This window comes from Branchiostoma belcheri, unplaced genomic scaffold (genome assembly GCF_001625305.1).
Source record: "Branchiostoma belcheri isolate BF01 breed outbred unplaced genomic scaffold, Haploidv18h27 scaffold35, whole genome shotgun sequence".
Lineage (NCBI taxonomy): Eukaryota > Metazoa > Chordata > Leptocardii > Amphioxiformes > Branchiostomatidae > Branchiostoma > Branchiostoma belcheri.
In genome coordinates, this window is record NW_017803965.1 from 2,704,129 (window position 1) to 2,726,888 (window position 22,760).

General features: G+C 44.4%; 1 protein-coding gene across 8 annotated transcripts in view; it reads right to left on the minus strand.

The window, feature by feature from the left end:
- The window catches only part of LOC109475829 (collagen alpha-1(I) chain-like), a 48,367-nt gene that overhangs the window by 765 nt on the left and 24,842 nt on the right, over positions 1 to 22,760 (minus strand). For 4 of the 8 annotated variants that reach the window (XM_019776615.1, XM_019776618.1, XM_019776617.1 and 1 more), the window contains exons 13-41: positions 20,724 to 20,768; positions 20,277 to 20,375; positions 19,680 to 19,877; positions 19,239 to 19,499; positions 18,908 to 18,961; positions 17,215 to 17,268; positions 16,486 to 16,530; positions 15,849 to 15,902; positions 15,320 to 15,472; positions 15,008 to 15,115; positions 14,688 to 14,786; positions 13,515 to 13,613; positions 13,092 to 13,199; positions 12,527 to 12,580; positions 12,162 to 12,323; positions 11,624 to 11,731; positions 10,892 to 11,215; positions 10,505 to 10,666; positions 9,954 to 10,007; positions 8,429 to 8,536; positions 7,813 to 7,866; positions 5,327 to 5,434; positions 4,962 to 5,015; positions 4,512 to 4,619; positions 2,806 to 2,931; positions 1,986 to 2,145; positions 1,474 to 1,577; positions 796 to 1,092; positions 1 to 463 (exon numbers count right to left, since the gene is read on the minus strand). The exon at positions 1 to 463 is cut by the window's left edge and continues 765 nt beyond it. In XM_019776615.1, the coding sequence (XP_019632174.1) occupies positions 290 to 463; positions 796 to 1,092; positions 1,474 to 1,577; positions 1,986 to 2,145; positions 2,806 to 2,931; positions 4,512 to 4,619; positions 4,962 to 5,015; positions 5,327 to 5,434; positions 7,813 to 7,866; positions 8,429 to 8,536; positions 9,954 to 10,007; positions 10,505 to 10,666; positions 10,892 to 11,215; positions 11,624 to 11,731; positions 12,162 to 12,323; positions 12,527 to 12,580; positions 13,092 to 13,199; positions 13,515 to 13,613; positions 14,688 to 14,786; positions 15,008 to 15,115; positions 15,320 to 15,472; positions 15,849 to 15,902; positions 16,486 to 16,530; positions 17,215 to 17,268; positions 18,908 to 18,961; positions 19,239 to 19,499; positions 19,680 to 19,877; positions 20,277 to 20,375; positions 20,724 to 20,768 (3,534 nt within the window). In that variant the 3' untranslated portion in view covers positions 1 to 289. Of the gene's footprint in view, positions 464 to 795; positions 1,093 to 1,473; positions 1,578 to 1,985; positions 2,146 to 2,805; positions 2,932 to 2,984; positions 3,111 to 4,511; positions 4,620 to 4,961; positions 5,016 to 5,326; positions 5,435 to 7,812; positions 7,867 to 8,428; positions 8,537 to 9,855; positions 9,910 to 9,953; positions 10,008 to 10,504; positions 10,667 to 10,891; positions 11,216 to 11,623; positions 11,732 to 12,161; positions 12,324 to 12,526; positions 12,581 to 13,091; positions 13,200 to 13,514; positions 13,614 to 14,687; positions 14,787 to 15,007; positions 15,116 to 15,319; positions 15,473 to 15,848; positions 15,903 to 16,485; positions 16,531 to 17,071; positions 17,126 to 17,214; positions 17,269 to 18,778; positions 18,833 to 18,907; positions 18,962 to 19,238; positions 19,500 to 19,679; positions 19,878 to 20,276; positions 20,376 to 20,723; positions 20,769 to 22,760 lie in introns of all 8 variants that reach the window. The other 4 variants (XM_019776622.1, XM_019776619.1, XM_019776616.1 and 1 more) reach the window with 4 other exon arrangements.

Sequence of the window (22,760 nt, forward strand, 5' to 3'; positions counted from 1 at the left end):
CCTTGAACTATGAAATAGACTTTCTGCCTGCCTCTCACGGCACTGTATAGCACCAACTCGCTACCTTCCAAGTGACACCACCTTAGTTAATCCTTTCCTTGCAAGTTTAATTCATGGCTCAAGAGCAACTCCATGGCACTTCTCTATCCTAACTGTACAAACAAATCTACGCCATTGTTAAGACTGCCCCAGAGTGTCTAATCCTCCCATAACTTTAGAAATCACTAACTTGGCGATCCGATAGAATACCCAAAAATGAGAAAAGCGCTCCGATACAAAAATAGAACAGTTAAAAATAAGATGTTGGTGAGTTCTCTACTTGAAGCAGACCGGGGCCAATGTCGACGCCGAATTCTTGGTCTGGTCTGCCGATGTCGTAAGGTGCAATGTCGGTGAAGGGCAGCCGCGTTGTCTTCTTTGTTTTGTATTCCAAGACTGTTGACGACCATTTCCCTGTGGCGGTCTGCAAAAAAAGATACAACGAAGAAAAGAAAGTTGAGTTTCACGTGTAATTATATATGAATATATGTACAAATAGCTGAATATATCAAAGACTGTTTACTAGCAGTAAGAGTGACATGCCAAATTCAACATGTTGACTTATTCATATACTTTTACGTAGTATCCACTAGTTTGTATGCTTAGTTGTGGACCTTACGAAAGTCGCCGTACTTAAGCTGTGCCAGTTAAGCTGTATGTTGTATCGTGTCAAACTTCCACACATCATTGCCTATCTTATTAAGTCTACCTGATAAGAAGATTACCACAGTTAAGAGAACAAATCAAGTAACTGACCTGGCATCCGTCTTGCACTGCATAGAGTTGGTATTTCTTGGGCCCCTGGGCGCCCAGCTCTGTCTCTCCGTTGCCCATGAGCGTAAGAGCCTTCTTGTAGTTGGATGCAGCAGCGTCGAAGTACGCTACAGAGTTCTTGCAGTGGTAGGTGACGTTCTGGCGGGCGCTGGTACTGGACAACCTCAGGAACTGCATCTGGATGTCGTCGGCGGTGTAGCCGAACTGGTAGCCTCCCTTGATGCTCTCGGAGAACCAGAGTTGCTTGGCCGGGCCGTTGTACCAGGATGCCTTCGGTACCTGGCGGCGATACACGTGGAATCGTCACCAAACATGAAATGCAATTACCGTGTACGTTCTATTGAATGATCACATGCAAAGTACACTGGGTTTGACTGCACGCTAGCAATGGACAGACGCAGGATGGATTTTAAGTTAACGAGCATTCCAGAGCGTATGCCTTACCAATAGAAAAAGTAGCACTTAGTTTGATATCTACGTGAGACTACTTGACACAGGCTACTTATGAAAAAAAAGAGAAGACCTCAACAAGTACAAGCACAAGCAAGTAGTTCGATATCTTGCCAATTGTTTTACATAAAGTAGTCTACGTCATTGAAGGATTTATGCCACCAAAAACAACAGAAGACAACAACAACAACAGTGTTCATTTGCTCTCACCTTGGCTGGCTTGGGGTAGACACAGGTCTCGAGTGTCTTCATGTCGCACCACACCTCGATAGCATCAACAGTGCAGCCTTGGTTAGGATCGATCCAGTAGTTACCTGAAAGGTGAGGGACAATACTTGTCATGCAGATACAGAGATAAGAGCTGAAGAGCAATCAATCATGCATAGGTTCCGGTACAAAGTTAGCAGATAAAAGGCAGGCCTCTCCGGAACCTTCTTTAAAAAGGTCTGCTTTTGCTTTAAACTTACGTCGGACATCCATGGTTGTTTCTATATTTGCTTGTCTTGAAGATACGCCTGTAGTTGCCACCCGCCCAAACCGCGGTAGACTAAACACCAGGATACCATAGCTGCTTCTTTCAGACCTTCAATAATGTCTAAACCAATATATCGCCTGGGAGAGTTCTAGGAAAAGCTACTTCCAGATCGTCAATGTCTACACTAGTATCTCTTCAGAGAGTTTTATAAAATATTAGTATATAAAATATTAATTGATGTTCTCACCAGATGGCCATGTTGGGTGGCAGAGAGCAAGATCGCGGCAGGTCCTGGCTGGGTTCTTCCTGGTGCCAGTTGGCTTCTTGAGAGACTCGATCTGTGCGCTGATGGCTTCCAGAGCGTCGCTGACCTTGGTGTCCTTGCCGATGTCGACTGCAGGGGCGTCCTACGAGTTGGGGAACGTAAGGATGGGAAAATATCGATTAGAACTTGTCTCGCCATCATTGTAAGTCAAAAGGCAACACTCACCATGCTTATTCATAGTCTTAGCTTAGCTTACTTCTTAGCTTACTTCCATGCACTTATAAAGTTCGGCTTTGTACAAATTCTACAAATGCGGCAAGTCCTGGCTTATTCTACAAAAGCGTATAAACATACTGCCAAGAACAAGTTACTTCTGTCATACAATCTATTCCCAAAAGCGTCGTTACTATAAAATCCATTGTTTCGTCAATAAAGAGCAGTATCTCTGCCGAGACGTGTTGTGGCCCCCACTCCCGCTGCAGGGCTATCTTCCTGCGCTGTCTACAAATTTGGATCCCTCTTATTGCCGTTCAACATGCATAGATCTAACCTCAAGAAGTTGGGCACGGGAAAGCGGGGATCTTAAAAAGGGAAATGGAGTGAATATACTTACAGAAATCGATTTCTAAAAATAAGGTGTTAGGTGACTTTTCGAAGAGAATGTTAGGGCTTTTGCAAATGGAAATACTCACATGCCACTTACCACTCGTGTACGACAATACATGTTCATGACTATCCAATACAGCAGAAAGCTGTTAGAAAGTTAAGTTCCTTATCCTTTAGTAGCGAAGGGGAGACCTACTCTGTAATAGCCTCTGAGTGGATCTGGGCCCTTGGCAGGTTGGCCCATGAATGCAGAGGCGGGGAAACCACCGGGATCGCCTGCGGGTCCGGGGGGACCGGGAGGACCAGGGGGGCCGGGCATACCCTGTAAAATGTTACGTACGTACAAAAGTAAGAAATCGCGGTATATCACCATACCTCTTGGAATTGTCCTGTCTGGGGGTTTAAGCGTCGGGTCACTTTTCTTTGTGGCAAAACCAGGGGGGCTGCGGGCGGACCTGGAGGACCCGGCGGGCCAGGGGGACCACGTGGACCATCTGGACCCTAGGATAGAGGGCGCTCAGTGTTAAAGATATCCCTGTCAGGCTGCCCGACGCTATGGCGAGGTTACGTACCTTCGACACACACGGACGTACGTAAAGCTGGGGTTGGGTGGTTGTGTTGTAGTCATGCCATCAGTTATGTAAGCGTCGGATAGTGAGGACGCCTGTAACTAGGAGGTGGTTATCAAAAGGCTGTTTTATGTTAGCAGTCGGCGCCAGACAGGTCTCTTAACTCAATGTTTTAGCTTGCAATGCGCCAAATCGCACAGCAACTTGACATTGAGTTAGGAAGTTTAACTCTCCCGTATTGCTTTCGCTTCGAGGATCTACGTTTTGTTTTGTGTAGATCAGTAAAATTAATGGACTCTATACACTAAACTGAAATGTTAAAAGAAAAGTTATTAGAAGAAAAACGCTACAATTTAAAATAAAGAGCGTCGAGTCGCCATGTTCTTTGAACAACAACTCTACTTGGGAGAACGGGTAAAATCAGTGGGTTACAAAACAAGAATTAAGAACAAAATAGCATTATGTAAAACAAACAGTATCGTTCAACGTCCTTAATGTCGCTGACAAACAAACAAACAAAAACAAACAAAACGTAAGCACCGTCAAGCCTGTAAAATACAAAGCAATTGTGCGTATGAGATAGTCGTTAATAAAGTGCAGCCTGAAACTATGGTAACGTGAGTTAGTTAGTGATACACAACCTTCCAAGATCAACATAACAAACAGAGGACATGGCGCTCCCTTAAATCCCATTAAAAAGCACCTCCTGCCCAGGACATTTCTTGTATGTTATGCAAGGTCAGGGTCAAGGAGGTCAGGGGCTTAAAAGTCGAAAGACACTTTCCCCCAGCAGAACAACTATACATCATAATATGTTCTTCCAAGTTCGCTACAAAGAAGGAAACTTAACATGATTACAGATTACAGTAACGTTGTACAACGACGTTTCTACAATTCTACGACAAATTGAAAAAACATCTGGTCATGCTTAAATGCTAAAATATATTCATAACCACTACATGTAATTATAAAAAGAATCATCTACGTCTAGGCTTGTAACTATAATAATGATCCCATCTTCTAGGAAGGCTTCACAAGTAGGGCTGTGTACCTAAAACACTTCAGGTACAAGTACAACGGTTTAGGTACAGGTGCAGACCTTCTAATCTTAAATAGGGCTTAATAGTCAAAATAGCCATAATTTAGACGGGATCATATCTTTCAAACAAATGGTGTCAACAAGTGTTCTAGTTTGTTACGTACCAGACGTTCAGGTCTGGACCTGTACCTTACCATATTTATCGGTACAGATACCGGGTACACAGCCCTATTTACAATGCTAGTGGAGATGGTGGGATCGCCTAGGAGAAGAGATGTAGATGGAGTGACTTACCGCGGGACCAGCTTCTCCGGGACGACCACGGGGACCCATCATACCAGCAGGACCAGGCTTACCATCGTTACCAGGTGGACCAGATGGACCACGACCTCCGGGAGAACCCTACAGGACAGATGGGTGAGCATCTTTAATCCACTAACGGTTCTCAGTATGTTCTACTAAAGGACGAATAGTTGCATTATCACACGGAATGATGAAATACTCCTTTTTCGAACTAATACAGTCGATGAAAGCCATTTTGTACTTACGTTCTTTAAATAACGTGCTAGATTAGATACATAAAATGCCCATAATGTGAACTTTACTTCCTGATGTGTTTGTACAATGTACTTTGTTTGGAGAGTAGTACGTGAAACGCTAACTGTACCATGCAAGGACTATTGTGCTTGTAAGATGTGGGAGAAAATTGGCTTATGAGTCTATGTCTTCATCATGGGCACTTACTCTCTGTCCAGCGGGACCGGCGGGACCAGTTGCACCCTGGTCACCGGGCTGGCCCTGGAAGATACAAGGGAGTGCGAGAGGTTAGGTGGGTCTTCTACACATAGCATAAAGTCTGCACAAAGTAGTTTCTACTACAGAAACTCAAGATAATCGTCCATATTGCTCACATAGCTAGACAATTTTAAAACTTCACATAACAACTAACGCCACTACCAAAATGATTCCTGCAACAGTCTAACTTGACTTAACGGTTTTTATACGTCTAACGGAAGTAAGAAATTTACGAATCGTATTTTTGTGTCTTCGAAAACGTCAATGGTTAAATGACAAATGTTGTGTTTCTGCTTCAAGTGTGCATTACTCACAGGGGGACCGGGCAGACCCTGCAGACCAGCGAAACCGCGGTGTCCCTTAGGACCACGCTCTCCGGCCTCTCCAGCCTCACCCTTAGCACCAGGAGCACCAGAAGGACCCTGGGAAAAAACAAGACGTCAGGGAATGTGGTAAGTCGTACGAGAAAACATCGCCATGTTGGTTAAGTCAAAGGCAACGCCATCTTTCGACGAAATTAGCATACTATGTATCACATTGTATCTGTGTCATGTTTTTTGAGTGCATAAGTTCAGAATCATTCTTTCTCTGTGTAGTTAAGTCACTTTTCAGCCTTTCTAGCTAATTAACTGGTCCCCCAACTTTGATGTTCAATATATTGTAACTGAGATATTTTCTTCCAGAACTTACAACAAGACATGAAACATAGGGTCCATAAGATACTTTCTAAGTATATAGACTCCAATTAAAGCATACTGATATAAAGATATGAATATGATAATCAGAGCTAAATTTTATCACTTTTATGCTCCCGGCGGAAGCCCTAAAATCATGTATTTGACACAAATTTGGTATGTATGTATTCTGCAATGATCACTCTATAATATTCAAGTGGTCCCACATCTACCAATATCATTATAGCAGAGATATTCTTTAATATGTTCAAAATATTACCAAAAATGGCATAATTGAAATATTCATAGATCCCATACAATGTACTGGAAATGTGCACAACCCTGGGACCACTTGAACATTAAAATTCAACTTGTCTACTTTTCAGACATGTCTTTTGCATATGACAAGAACATTGTATATGTTTCCGCCTTTGAGAAGAAAAAAATATGACAAAATTGCAACTTTTGGTCACTCCAAGGATGACATATGATCTCTTTGTTTGGATAAGGGGACAATATGGCCAATTAGTTTGTTGACTCAGACCCTGACAGCAGGGTACCAGACTACCTGAGGAAAACAATAGGCAAATTCACAGCTGCTTCACACCTTTACCTGCCATGCCAGACAGTTTGGCTTGGGTTGATAAACAAGTACAATAGACACTTTTTAGCACTGGAGTATCTGAAGAGACAATTAACAAGCACAGCACACATACATGTACACAATACAGAAATTTCCAGAAAAGTTAGACTAAGACTATTTATCAAAGGAGCTTCAGTTTGAAATTGAAGCTTCTTGGTTTATCCAAGCAAAATGAGATAAATTTGGTCATGTAGTTAGAACCCCCTAGAACCTCCTTGATTTGGCAGACATTTATATGATTGTTTCATGCACATAAAGCAATTTGGAGGAATTGTTTGATCAAGACACAAGAAAAATGTTAAATCATGTGAACTATAGTATTCATTTTTCAGTCCTTAGTGTTCTGAGCATGGATATAATATAACTCTTGCAAAACAATGTAAACAAAGTAATCACATATGCCAGTCACTTGAAAAATGGGGAATTCAGTCTTTATTTTGTGGAAATTAATGGTAACGCATGCGTTACATGTAAATTATTTCAGGCATTTTCCTTGGATTCAGTAAAGACTGTACACCAAGTACTAGTATAATGTCCTCAGTACAAGAAAGGCCAAATCACCAAATGAAAAAGTGGCACAGAAACCTTTTTTCTTTTTTTAAATTGTATTTAAAAAAACTGTTAAATTTCCCATTTTGCAAGTGACAGCTAGTTAGCAGCATGATTACCATGTTACCTTTATACGAAACTGGGTTTACAAGAGAAGTTTACTTCTTAAAGAGTTCAATTAGAAGAAGCAATCCTTTGGGCCAGACTTAGTAGTGGAGCTTTGATAAGAACAAACATGAATACTGTAACAGAAGGGCATAAGTACATGCATGCAGTCGGTGTGATGATGGTAAGGGTATTCATATATAAGTCAATGTCACACCAAGGACATTATACACACAATTGTACAATTGTACAATGTCTTTGGTCACACTAAGTCAAAATCCCAGTGTACCATAGTCGGTGTACTATTGGCGGGAACTGAACTTTGGGGGCGATACATTGAGCTAAGCTGTATACAACCAAGGACATTATACACATCTGTGTATAATGTCCTTGATACAACTAACTATATGTAGCTATACAAGCAAAAAATTCAGACGGCCATTCAAACTATTTTCTGACGCCTGGAACACTGTTACATCACATCCAATACACATCCTGCTTCCCTTGCCAGACAGTACTGTTATACAGCCCTTCACACGCCTGCAGGGTGCCAGGTAACATCTCACCTGGGCCAGCGGCACCCCTCTAGGGAAGTTTTCACACTAGGTGGGGAGGGGGCAATTAGCGAACAATGGGGAAAATCTGGAAAACTAGGGGTCAAAGGTGGTTGCTATGTGTCGCTGGGGGAGCCAACGCCTACTTCGCTGGGGGTCTTCAAATTGACTTAACCACACAGAGTTTGGCAACAATGAAGACGAATCCAAATTCTATCATGAATTTGTACTATTTCTTTCGGTATGGATCGGTATGGAGAGATGGATATACTTACAGCAGGACCACGTGGACCCATGGCACCAGTAGGACCAGATGGGCCGGGAGGACCCTAGACAATGTAAAGAAAGATGAGTTAGGAGGGAGCATATCACTGATGACAAGAAAAAAACAAACACAAATCAGTACTACTATATAGCAGCTAAATATGAAATTGCGACGTTAGGAGCAATATATACGTTAAACTTTTTTGCCGCAGAAAAATGGAGTCTGCATTTTGTCGCAGTAATGACAATTGATTTTAAATCTAATACAAAAATGTGTAAATGTTAAAACTTAATGGTTCTGTATATGTAGCACATGGGTATGTCTTTATTGTACACTGGAGTAGAGGAGGTGGATGTTGACATCGCGGATGTTTCTTTGCCGCCGCGTGATGAAATGAGCTTCGGTTGCGCCAACTCAATTGTCATCTACTTACGGAGTTACCACGATCGCCGTTCGAACCGGGCGAACCGGCCGGGCCAGGAGGACCTTGTGCACCGGGCAGGCCGGCCGGGCCTGGCTGACCAGCGTTACCGTTTGCTCCCTACGGTTCCATGCACACAAAAACAAGGATGCAGAGACAATGGTCAAGAGGAGAAGAGATATGGTGGTCGGTAAACTAAACTTACAGAATCACCGCGATCTCCCTGCTTGCCGGCAGAACCAGCGGGGCCAGGTGGGCCGAGAGGGCCGGGGATGCCAGCGGGACCGTTGGGACCTGGGTTACCGCGGTTACCCTGTAGATTCAATACATGGTGAGTACAAACAAACCTACACTTACACAGAAATTCTGGATCCAAACCAAGACCAAAAAAAATCGACACAAATCTTGGTAAGATGGCAGAGCTCCTTTGACTCTCGGATGGCACGCGGGTGTCCGGGCAGCCGTGTTTCAAAACTCTCGAAAAGTCACAACGTTTCAAGCTAAGAAACTTTAAAGTTCAGGGAAAGGAGGCGCGCAAGAATAGTATTTGAGAGGTCAGCTAGCAAGTAGAAGTAAAAATTAGAAAAAGTCAACATTTTTCTATGGTAGACCTCAACTAGAAAGATGCTTTTTACGGGACGTATTTGGTAGATTGTTATCTTATATATATGTCGACACCGATGGACGGAAACAAAACGACCAGTAGGGTACTACAGTCACACGAACGTTAAAAACAAGTCAACGATATGATAGAACAGCATCCTGCACTAGACAACACAAAATACCAGTGCGTTCCCAGTATCTTACATTTACACTAACAACAAAAGCCTGTTAACGTGCGTTGTGAAAGTCTATTAATATGTACGTTCTACGCTCTTCAAAAACGAAGGACACAGATTAAAAATACTTCGAATAGCCAGTCAGACCAACGAAAAAAAGGACAAAACTTGTTAGAAGATCCATCGAGCTATCATGGCAGACAACATACAAGTCATCACAAAGCAACATTGATTAAATACACCGTAATTTAAGAAACAAAAGTAACGTTAACAACTTAATAAACGTCAACAAAAAACGTTACGTAACAAAACTAGCATGCATTAGTAGTAAACGTTCAACAAAGGTAACGTGCATTAGTTATCAACATTTTACACAACAAAAATAAAGTACTAAATGTATGATACGTGTGTAGTGCTATACCGTTACTATGGTAGTGATAATATGGTCCTTAAGATGGAGTTTATATCGTGTTATAGTAATGTCATTCCGTTACTGATATTATCACGTATTTAAAGTCTACACCGGAGCATTAGTCAGGCAATGCACAAGACATTAAACACGAAACTTACATTTTTACATCACAATCACTTTAAACAGAACGCGTACGACCTATAGGTGAGAATGAAAGTGAAAGTGGAAAGTGCCCTTGGCTGTGCCAGGATGAAAGTTCGAGAAGTGCATCTTACATCGCGCGGGTTTTATCCGAAATCCGAATTAAAAAATATGGTTAAATTGAAATTTGTTTACTTTATCCAACATGCCATAATGGAGACGACAACATGACATGGGATGAGATGGCAGAATGGGTGTTTTGTTGTTGTTGTTGTTTTTGTTTTGTTTTGTGGGTTTTACCTTTTCACCCGGTCTGCCTGCGGCGCCGGGAGCGCCATCGTTACCAGCGGGACCCTACAAAACAGAAAATCCAGACATGTGAACACAAGAGACGTTACCTTCTCGCCCTGAGCACCGGGGAGTCCAGGAGGTCCGGTGTTTCCTGTGGGACCCTACAGAAGCACAACAACGTTTACTGAAACATCCATGCAAAATGTGCAGATAAACAGTGGTCATCTTGCTGCAACGTCAGGGGAGACTCTTTATGCACAATATGTTACAAGTGTTCCTGACCACGACTAACAGCGTGCGACAAAGTTTATATTGTATCTTATAAAGTTGTATGAGCTGTACCTATGCTACAAGTAGAACTCATGTTTCTTCACTTTCAAGTACAGATATGGATATGACCATTTTGGACACTACCCTTAGAACGATTAACAATGAAGATGTCTTTCGACGGATTCCTGAAAATATTAACGACGGGATGCAAGCATGACATTGCATTGCATGCATTTCATGTTTTACTGTAATTATACAAAATTTTTGAAAATAATTGAAAATAAAATCTTGGAATGATTACACTTTGATCAGCGCATGAGCGAAAAGATTTTAAAAGGACGAAAGAACTTGCAAATCAGTCCCATGAAAACGGCCGTGACAACGTTACCTCAGGACCAGCTTCGCCAGGTGGACCCATCATGCCCTGCGGGCCAGGAGGTCCGGGGTTGCCGCGATCTCCAGACGGTCCAGCGTTACCAGGCTTGCCGGGCTCTCCAGCAGCACCAGGTGGGCCAGGGAAACCACGCTCACCACGAGTTCCGGGCAGACCCTACAGAAAACAAACTCTTTCTTCACCGTCTGTTTGTATAGGCCATTACGTTTGGGAATGCATTGTTAGCAGTAACATCTAGCTCCAAAGCCCTGATGAAGATGAAAGACGATCATTGAAACGTCAGCTCTTGTTTAACAGGTGGTTGAGAACAAAAAACTTTGCCATTCAATCATTCACCAAACTGAGTAGATTATGTAAGGAGGTAGGATTGATGTAACTTACAACGATACCCCTTGATCCAGCAAGACCTTGGGGACCGGGAGGTCCAGGTGGACCGCCGGGACCATCAGAGCCGACGTCACCCTTGGAGCCCTCGGGACCAGGTGGGCCGGGTGGACCAGAGTCACCAGGGCGGCCAGCCTGACCAGGCTCTCCACGGATACCCTTCTCACCATCCTTACCAGGGCTACCAGGTGTACCAGCGTTACCGGAAGGTCCAGTTGGGCCGGGGGGTCCGACGCGGCCAGGGGCACCGGGGAAGCCAACAGCGCCGTCCGGTCCCTTCTCACCACGAGCACCCTTCCTGCCAGGAACACCAGAAGGTCCCTACAGGGGGAAAGCAAGGCAGTGTGACATGTTAATCCAAAACCAATTTGAAATATGATAAACTACGGTGGAACTCCATATCAAAGCTTCTTTGTGAGATGACTATATTAACAAATAAGAGACGTACATTGAATGGTGTCTACAACACCTTGCTGATATACATCAGATGCATACGCCTTGATTGACAGCTATCCTTGTTGAACAACAGCTATCCTTGTGTACGTGGACTTAAAGATACAGGGCCAGAAGTGGTTTCAAAGCAGACATTACTGTATGGATTTCAGACGTCAAGTGTTATCAATCGAAATCTACAAAATGCACTTTTTGTCACCATCCATATACAGAAAGTCTTAATCCTCACAAGTCCCTACGCTTGATCAAAAGTCCCGATAGAAAGTGAACACCTACAGGAGGTCCGACGGGTCCAGCAGCACCCTGGGCACCAGGAGCACCACCATCACCCTTAGGTCCAGCATCACCAGCCTCACCCTTCTCACCAGGGGCACCATCGTTACCCTGCATGGGAACACAAAGCGTTAGTCTCAGGGTTCACCCTTACTTAGCTAGTCGGGCAGCCATGGTCATATAATATGAATTCATAAATATATAACATAACGTATTATTTAACATAACATAAAACGTCTTCCAACGATGTCAATTCATGGCTCTTCTTCACCACAGTGAGAAACTTTGACGTGATCTTCACAGCTCAAACAAAATTTGTTGGTTTAAGATAATGTGTGATCGTGTATTACTGATGTATCTTTATTAGAGAGTAGGAATATCAACCTTCCGTAGGAAGAAGCCCACAGGGCAAAACCGGTCGTGGCAGGCTGAATGAATGCGACTCCAGATGTCTTACTCAGTTAACTTGGGGAATGACTTCTCTCTACTACATACTTTCTTACAGAGTACGGGTAGAGAGAACACCGAGAGGAAGACTTACAGGTGGGCCAGGGAATCCAGCGGGGCCGGCGGGTCCAGGCTGTCCACGCTCGCCGGGAGCACCACGAGAACCAGTTGCACCGATGGGACCGGCTGCGCCCTGGTCACCCTTGTCGCCGTTAGCACCTGAGGGACCCATTGGGCCTACAGGGCCGGGAGGACCCTGGGGACAAGAAGTGAAGGTGTAGTCCTTTAGTAAGATCATCTCCATATATATCCACACAGCACTCTCAGTGTGCATTTGGAGCACATCGCATAAGTGTTTAGTCGTTACTACTTAAGGACCTCCTTAGAACAGATTGATGTACAATTTACGAGGTTTTGCAAGCATCTTTGATTGAATAAGTGTATGAAAGATCTACTTACACGTGCACCTTCCTTGCCAGGAGCACCCTCAGGACCACGTCCACCGGAGTCACCCTGGAATGAGATATACGACATCATCATCGGTACACTTGTTCATGTCGTTACTGCTAGCAAGTCCGTATTTTTTCTTACTGGTCTACTCTAAATGCTATCATCCTGCGACGATCATGTACTGGCTTTCCTACTGGTCTACTCTAAATGCTATCATCCTGCGACGACCATGTAGCCAGTACCTTCCAGTTACAGTTGCGCATTGATCTAAGTCTGAATAACATTTTAGAAACAGACAGGTTTTATTGGACAGAACGAACAAGAAACTAGAAGACGCTATCCGATATGTAGCTGCTGGTATCAAGAATTCCAAGCGAAACACGTGATGCATTCCACAAAATACCAAGGGCAGGACACTAAATATGATACTTCGTTCTGTTGGTTAAGTTTACTGTTATAACCCTATCTCACAAGACTTCGGCTCTTCTTGGTAGTTAAAAAGTGTCTCTTATGAAGTCTTAAAGTTACTCTCTCGGCATTTCATTTAGTAAGGAAAAATGTAAGGAAAACGTACACGGTCACCCTTTGCGCCACCAACACCAGGAGATCCCTGAGCACCGGGCATACCCTGAAGACCGGGGGGTCCAACTCCGCCGGGCGGTCCCTTCTCACCGGGAGCTCCCTATAGACATCCAGGTACGGTCATCAGAAAGGTTCCACGTAGAGTTTAAGTAAGGAATGTGGAATACATGTACATATACATATACATATACAGAATAACCTCATTGCAACCACGGATTATAGACTATAGAACTTATACAAGTAACTTCGTGTAGAACAGATCATACGGTATGCAGCATACACGTCTATCTTCGTGCTGGTAAACTCTGTATATCTCTAATGTATATCTCTAGAAATAAGGACTTCTCCCGGTGGAGACAGGCTTCAGTCCGGCACCTGTAATGCAGTCATGACGGTGAGAGACGGGGTAACCTACCGCAGCACCGTCACTACCAGCGGGACCGTTGGGACCACGTGGGCCTGGCGCCCCAGCTGGGCCAGCCTGACCACGCTCTCCGGGGAAACCTCGCTCTCCCTAAAAAGGCACGATGTTCGGTTATGACATTAGCTAACAATGCATAGAGGAATGGAGACATACCGGGGCACCATCAGAACCTGCGGACCAGCGGATCCACGGGAACCGGGTGGGCCGGCGGGGCCGACGCCTCCACGTTGGCCTGGCTCTCCACGCTCGCCCTATAGTAGTCAAACCGGCGGACAGAACAGGCCAGAACACCGTCGATTGCTTTGTCGGTTTAGTGCGGAAATCGAAAATAATCGAGCGAAAGTTCAAATTCAACGGCTTCAAAAGTTTGGTGGGTGGAATTGCAGAAGGGAATTTTGTGTTTGGAATGAAATGCAGCGATGTCGGGTTGCATGTTCCTTGTTTCTTTAATGCTGGCGATTTTCCACCAAAGAGTAGCATGGGACGTTGTGCAAATGCTTCGTTCATGACTTTTCTTGTCGTGGTAGCTTGGTAGAGAGCATTTGGGTGATGTAAATGATACTTGGTGTTTTTGTCTGATGTCGTGTCGCATCATGCATCGCTAGACGCAGCAAAATGCGGGGCCTCTGATGACGCGTGAGTTATGTTGATGGCAGCTGGTATGTCTGTGCACATAAGTACTTTACAACTACGGCAAGAAACTACAAGATGGAAAATTACGATCTACAGCAAGGAAATGAATGCAGAATATCTACGGCATAACAAAGCTTGGGACTAGAACTACAGTAAGGTAGAAAATTACGATCTACAGCAGGAAATGGCGTGCAGAATATTTAAGGCTTAAAGAAGCTTAGGACTACATAACTACGGCAAGAAATTGCAAGATGGACTAAACAACTAAGGCAAGAAATTGCAAGATGGAAAATTATGATCCACATGTACAGCTAGGAAATGGTATGCAGCTGAATAACCATAGAGCATAACAGAACTGCTTACGACTATACATCAGTGCATTGAGGAAAGGGCAACAAGAACAGACGAGGTTTAAAATTCTGCTAAGAATGGAAGCCTTCGTCTTTCTCATGTCACCTCACTGGTCGGGTGGGGAATGGTCGGATGGGATGGCAGGGAGGAAGGTGGGGGTGGGGGGGGGGGAGTACTCACGCGTGGGCCAGATTGTCCGGGGGGTCCGGCCTCTCCAGGGGTACCAGGGTCTCCGTTCTTACCACCCTCGCCAGGTGGTCCAGCAGGGCCGGGCATTCCCTATAGCAACACGGGAAGAAAACTCACGGTTACATTTATGTCACGTTAAGCATCATCGAGATTGCATTGGTGCTTTGTAGAACACTATGTCAACAGGATAATGCAGCTAAAGCCAGGTGGAAGATTTCCCATTATAACTTTGCGCCAGATCGTGTGAAACCATAGTCCATTCATAACTGGATAACGCGTTTGCAAGTGTTGTACACTTCTGAATGACGTACTTGGAATCCAGGAGGTCCGGTCGGGCCGGGCTCTCCACGCTCTCCAGCCTCACCGACGGGTCCGGGGGGTCCAGCCGGTCCGATCTCTCCGTCCTTACCGGCCTCTCCCTGTCGGCCGAGAAGAAGTGAAATGTTACAAACAAGTCCAAAGTGCTGGCAAAGATTGAACAGATTACGACTACCAAGTAAAGAGTACAGAAACTTCAAAGTAGAACCCACCTGGGAAGATTGAGCAAGAACTGAAGATTTACATCTACTACTTTAGTACTACATGTAGTATCTTCTAGATGGTGAGTGGGCATATTGCCTTACCCTTGGTCCCTGAGAACCAGCCTCTCCGTCCTTGCCGTCCTTGCCAGCCTCTCCGCCGGCGCCCTTGGGTCCGGGGAAGCCCATGACTCCGGGGAGACCACGAGCACCTTGTGGGCCAGGGGGTCCGGGGCGACCGTCCTCTCCGGGTGGTCCCTGGGGGGTAGACAGGGTGCCTTGTTACCATCATCATTATCATCATTACAGCTAGCATACGTGCAATTCTAATGGGCTGGATTCGTGACGGAAACTCAACTGAGAACTTACTATAACAAATGAATCGTAAGGTATCGAATGTAACGATGTTTTTTTACTTTTGTTTCATCTTTCCACCAGAAACCTATGGAGGAGTACTGTTAAGTCTGCAAGTCGACCGATGCAACTAGGTGCAGGAGGAACTAAGGTCTAAGGTAAGGTTTCATTTTATTTACTATGTATGATACTGTGTTTAAAGTTGACTTGCCGTGTTTTATGTACAAACAAACAATAAACAATAGGTAGATGAAAGAACGTGAGGCGGCAGTATACTTACGTTGGGTCCAGTTGCTCCAGTCTTGCCGTCAGCGCCAGGACGTCCAGTCAGACCCTACCATGGGTTCAAAATCGAAACAGGTCATTTCAATTCTTCAATCTTATTACCTTAATTTGATAATAAAAAAGCATTTTGACACGATTGAGTTAGTTAGCACTTATTAAGATTAATGTAACTATAATTCAAAATAAGCAAATCATCTTTCTACGATGCCTGGGAGAAGCATAAGGTCCGTTCAATGTCTACCATAAGGCATTTCTTATGTTACAAACAGCATCTTTATCAAGCGTCTTAACATGTTGTTACCTTAAAGTTATCCAGAAGAATACATTATATAGTAATTAAGCGAAGGAACCTTCTTATGTGTTACATAGAGAGAAATGCTGTAGTACTAGTAGTCCGATTATGTCCAATGTCACTTAAGAGCCTGTCAGGGGTGGGGTTTGCTTGGTCTCCGCTGCGTCACCATTAATGGGTTAGCGTCGCGGCAGGACGCAAGTGACGTACATGTACTTACCGTGGGACCAGGGAGACCCTGTTCTCCTGGCCTACCAGGCTCTCCCTAAAACAATACATGCATTTCGACACACAGTCAGTAGGAGAGAACGTGCAGGTAAACAAAGAAGCCTTCACTTACTCTAGGTCCGGGTAAGCCCTGCTCACCAGGCCTGCCCGGCTCGCCCTAAGTCGGTAACACCGGTCATGTTTAGTCGTTGGAAGCAAAATCGTCGTCAACATTTCAACGTCTTTGTCAAATGCCAATCACATATAAACAGTTCTACAGACAAATCATTCTGAGATTTGTACCTCATACATCGTAATTGCGACGAATAAACAAAATGAACAAAGTGCAAAAAAAGCAGGTAAATAATCGTACGTTAACATAACTAAATCGAAGGACTGTGTATTTGACTGTAAAAACCTTACGTACTGTTTTTAAGATAACATCAAGGATAACATATAGACCCGCATCATCGAAGACATCACTGTACATCATAAATACATCACAACAGCTTATCACATTATCTTAACATAGCAAAACATTAAGGGCAAATAGTTACTTTTACATGGCCGGTTAAAACGTTTACTTTCTTTTTACAGATTGCGATTCAAGTTTGAAACCTATAAATTTAACGGCATTGAAACATGTGCATCCGTTGGCGGCGTTGCCTGCTGTATGTGAGGAGGACGCCCCACACGGATGGCGGCATCTCAGTACTTACAGACGGGCCAGGACCGCCCTGAGCACCGGGTGGACCACGAGCACCAGCTTCACCCTATTGGTTGGTGAAAAATCAACCAAAACATCCTTTGAACATTCGTTCACTACTAGACGGGGATCTTAGACCATACTGAGACCACTTACGGCAGCACCCTTCTGGCCTTCACCTCCGGGCGGTCCTCTTGCTCCAGGTGCACCCTGTTTGTGGTGAAGACAATGGTTGTGATGCATGGCAAATGGTATGATGGGCATGGAGCACATTAGAGCAAATCGCGGCATGGAACCAGACTCTGACCAAGGCAAGAACCGTCCCTATCATCTTTAGATGAATATGAACAGAAAAATCCCCCTTGTTTGAGAAAGAAGAGATTCAGTTTGGCTGGGACCACCAAAAGAGAGTTCAAGATTTGGCCAAGGTCTGGAACATCAGTCATGATGTCGGAATATCATAAGAGATTTCCGATACTATGACATAAAAAAATAAATATGATATATATGAATATGGATATATATGAAAATATGACATGTGACATTAAATTTTCCATGCATTTAAACTATGAACATGAAAAATGACAAAAACGGAAGTGAAAGATGAAAGATATGATAGATATATTTAAAGTGGACGGAGGAAAGACAACATTGGAAAAGTGGAGGTATGTTGCGTCTGGTCCATCTCCAAGCAGCACGGGCTCCTTCATATGTAGGATATGGTCCGATAAAAATGCTATGGTATGATGGCATGGCTTTTATTGTTGCACTGTTGGCATGGTAGCAAGTTTTCGCATATGCATGACGTACTCCAGTACTTGTATCCCTATATATGCGTAATGGCAGGCGTTGAACGTGTATGACGTTATGTTTCGTAGTTGGAATGAATCTTTATAAAACATGCATGGCGTAAGGATCTGATTGGATGCAGTTTAAACAGTGTATTCTCATGGATGTGTGACGTAATGACCACAGTGAGATAACCTGGTTGAAGAGAGCTAAAGCCGGAGTGGTCTGCACATGTCTTCGATCCCGTAATAATTTTACATTGTCACGTAAGATTCTCACAAGTGTGAAGACAAGAAAACGACGAGGTTGTATAACTCACTCTAATCCCAGGGTTCGAAATACTTTTTTTCAGGCTGCCCACTAGTCAAAAGATAGGTTGCCCATCAATATATTCTTGGTTGCCGTCAACATCGACTGTTAATTTTAGAAAGCAAGTCAAATGCCGACAACCATGACTTGCGCGGCGAGAGTGAGTATTTAGTATTTCGGACCCTGAATCCTCCTCAAGTGAATTGTACAAAAACACGTTTTCTTCCCTTTCCAGACGTGAGATATGCAAAGCGACAATGGATATTATCACTTGGGAATCAGCAGGTAACCTTTTTTCTCAACAAGCAAGCTTTTAAAAAAATCATGCTCTTGGATCGGCATTACGTTTAGCATACGTGTAGAAAGTTGCTTCAAGTCATTTGAGGGACGCTACATTACAACGTCCACCTTCATCATACGTTCCGTCGTGCAATCTGTGCAAGCAAGCATCCCTCATGCCATTTACAGTACTGTGAAATTTTATCAACAGTGGCGTTTTGACATAATCGTCATGCAGTAATTCAGTGAAGTGTTTTACGATGAAGGCATGCCTTTAAATACTCGTATCTTTTATATTTATTAATTTTGGGATGCATTTTGAGGATGAGCGTAAGCGGGAGACCTTAGGACCGGGACCTCCGTCAGAACCGGGGAAACCAGCGGGACCGGGACCTCCCTAGAGTCGAGACAGACAAGAAGAACAACTGTAAACAATACAAAACAAACAAGAGAATCGAGAAAAGTAGGAAACCTTAGGTCCGGCTGCACCATCAGCGCCTGGGAAACCACGTGGGCCGGGGCCTCCCTGCAAAACAACAACACATGTCCAACAAATCCAAAATTACACACTTTAATGAAAGCTCTGTATGTCAACTCTTGCTTCTAATCTAGTCAATACAAATATTGGTTGTCTATATATTGTACTGATACTTAATTTAATTCGTTCCGAACATTGTACATTTCGACTACGAAATTTAAAAAAAAGTTACCTACGCCTTCAGCATATGATTGAACTGCCACTTTTAACTTTCGATGACGCTATTTAAAAAAAAGATAAGATCGTGGATCGTCTTGTGGTTTACCCTCTCTCCGTTGGGTCCAGGTGGGCCAGGTGGTCCAGACTCACCGCGGGGTCCCCTCTTACCGTCCTCACCAGCAGGGCCAGGTGCGCCGATCTCACCGGGCTCACCATTGGCACCCTTGGGGCCAGCATCTCCCTTGAATCCGGGCAGACCGGGGGCGCCGGGTGGTCCCTTGGCACCAGGGGAGCCGGGGCTACCAGCGTTACCGGGTGGGCCACGGGGTCCGGGGAAGCCGGGAGGTCCTTGTGGACCAGCAGCACCCTAGAGATGGTATAAGAACCAAAGAGATAATATTATACGACTCTGTAGAAATAGCCAGAGAAATCGGACTACTTGTCACTTTATACAAACGACGAATAATTTCTAAATTGTCAAGTTTCTCGCAGGTTTTCTCAGACAGCATTTTATTATCAAGTCTATCGTAACAAAGTTTGTACTCACAGCAGATCCCTTAGCACCGGGGATACCGTCGATACCAGCAGGACCCTGCAGACCGGCGATACCAGATGGACCAGGAGGACCGGCCTCTCCACGCTCTCCCTGGGCACCAGGAGGACCGCGAGCACCACCGGCACCAGCCTCACCCTTCAGACCAGCACGGCCGGGGAAGCCAGGTGGTCCAGTAGGTCCAGTTGGGCCCTGCAATGGGTAGTCAGCATGTCAGTGGGCAGTTCAGTTCTAGCCTGGGTGTCAAGACTATTGCCAGGGCAAGTATACTGCCCTCAGAACCAACCTTGAAAACATTTTACCTCATAGCCCTTCAGACTGCTTCGCAGAGTCGAAGTGGCCTTACCAACAGTCTGCTATCCAGGCTATTGGATGTCATTCAATGGAAGCATAATAAAATCTTGACTATTTACTCTTACATTTCATATCAGGAAGCAGGACTCATCGACACGCTTCATTGTTATCGTGGAAAGTTTCTACAAAATGAGAATATCAACTGATTTTCACTACGCTTCACGATCGTCCACTCGACAGAAATGATACAGCTTATCTATTGCCTTTGCAACTTCAATGAAATAAATAGATACTCACGGGAGGACCGCTTGCACCAGACTGTCCGTCAGCACCAGCAGGGCCGGGAGGACCGGTGGGTCCGGGTCGGCCACGCTCTCCAGACATACCGCGGGGACCCTGCAGTCAACAACATCGCACACTTACTCCACAGCCTCGTCTCATAGCACAAAATTCTTCATGATTGCTGACAGATCTCCGCGGCAAGCGAGATACAACTCATCATTAAACATATTGTCATTTATTAACTGCCTACTATTAATTACTGTATCCTGCCTTTGGTAGCCTCTACCAGGCATTCCTACAGGGGTACGGATCGTAGAATTCGGCAAAAAGGGAAGAAGAATTTGAAAGCGGGAGGGTTAATTTTCCCTTTGGAAGAAACTGAGCAAATGAATTTTAGGGTCACTTAACGTAACTGTACGGGGCAGTAAGTGAGGTTAAATCGGTAAATGTGACGCTACTCACCATGGGTCCTGGAGATCCAGCAGCACCGGGAGTACCAGCCTCACCCTGGGAAAACACAAAAAACGTTGATAAGTTACATCATTGCCATGTGGCTCCATATTTAACATTAGAGAGGTCATGTGCATTGTATTCATCTGGTTTCATCTGGTTTCTTAGACTTTTTAACCCTTGGTTTTTAGTACGTCCGTACAGCTGGGTCTGGACAGTTTGGTTACTGACTGTTCAGTGTGGGTGGGAATGAAGGCCATATGTCAACGCCCATCTTGGTTCCACATGTGTTGCCTGCTCGGCTGACTGAATTTCAGCTTTCTTTCAGAAAACTAGATTTTATTTGCCCGGGGCATTGGTGCGCCCTTAACTAACGACTGATGGAAATGAGCACCAATAGGTCGGAATGCTGGCCTTTCATTGTTGTGCGTTAATTTCACAAATGGGTGATGAGAAATGGTACTCTAGGGAAGCGACATTCTACTGATGAGGAAACCCAAACCTTCTGTTAGAGGAAGACCTTCCTGTACATGTTACTCCAATGGCGACTAGTCGTGTTTAAAGGATCATTTTGATGACTATTTGGGGATGGAGAAAATGCAGTAGTCGCTAATGAATGCCTTATTAACCCACTCCGGTTACTTCTTGATAGAAATGTACGACTTTTTGCCTGGTGTACCTTACATTACATAACGATAATGAGCTCTGTTTCACTCTAACGACCAAATACAATCTGCTCGAGCCATATCATCACTTGCAACAGTGAACATGGTACAACCATATAATCTTTAATTCAGAGATAACAAGCACATGTTTGAAAGCAACCTTTGTTTTCTTTTCCAGACTATCCCCACCAATTTTATAGATGCTTTCCAAAAGATCTGGCGAGGAGGAAACTTTATCCCAATTTCCGAGCAATGGCTTAAAGTTAAACCTCTTTAAACCGTAGACCAAACAAAAGAGTTGCCAAATGGTTGATCTTTGGGTGTACCCTTAGCTTCGAAGCCTAATGATTGACTATTGACCTATATGGCCACCTGGGTATCCTGCACGCTGTCTCAAGGATGCCGATCAACTACCAACTACAGATGGCCTTGGTCACGACCAACTCCCAACCATGGTTTGGAGAATGTCGGGAGGTCAGGGTCGGTGTGGCATAGTGACAGCTTGTGTGACTGTCGGCAGCTGGAATAGACTACATTCACCTAACAACTCTTCCAACGTGAAAATGTGACTTCGTCAAGATTTACTATTTCATTGCCAAAGGCAAGGTTTTCTTTCAATCTATTATCTGAGACCGGAGACACGGATGTTACCAAGACCACCATTGTCCCTCAGTAAATAAACGAGGAATTCCCCCTCTGTTCGTCGAGCCGATTTGATTTGGCAAGCTATTTCCCGAGGCAAACTGCCAACATCTGGTGCACATCTGCACCTCCTAACATTTAGACCGTTCCCAAGGAAAACGACAGACTCGCTTGTCACTTCAGCTCGTCACGACTGTCTGCTCCCTCGACCTTTAAGCCGAGAGATCAGCGAGTGGCTTCACGTGACATTGCGGTCACACTCTACTTTCGTCTGGCAGAGAAGGGTACTGAACTACCCACCACGCCATGTCCAGTGACTCTAGCTCATAGCTGCGTGATTTCACTACACATAATTAGGTTACGGCGGTGAAATCTCCAGATCTGACAGGCTGATACTGTAAATTAACCTTTAATAACTCTTGGCAACCTGGCATGGGGACCTCGTCATTGATATTGCTGATGTCTGACAACCAAAACGTTAACACGCACAAGGCTGCGAGTCAGTTTACTCTTTCTTGATAGTCTCGGGAAGATTTTAGAAATCAGAAAAGTAAAACACATATCTGTCAACCGCTTTGGTACGTATTTTCAGAATCTGATGGGGCCCACTAAACTATAATCAATCTCGCATGATACTTTACATAGTTGGCAGGTCAGCGACATTAATGGCAGCGAAACGGTTATCCATGGCTTGAAATCAGAATTTCTCGCTCATTAAGTCGTACCCTGCGGGTCACATCAG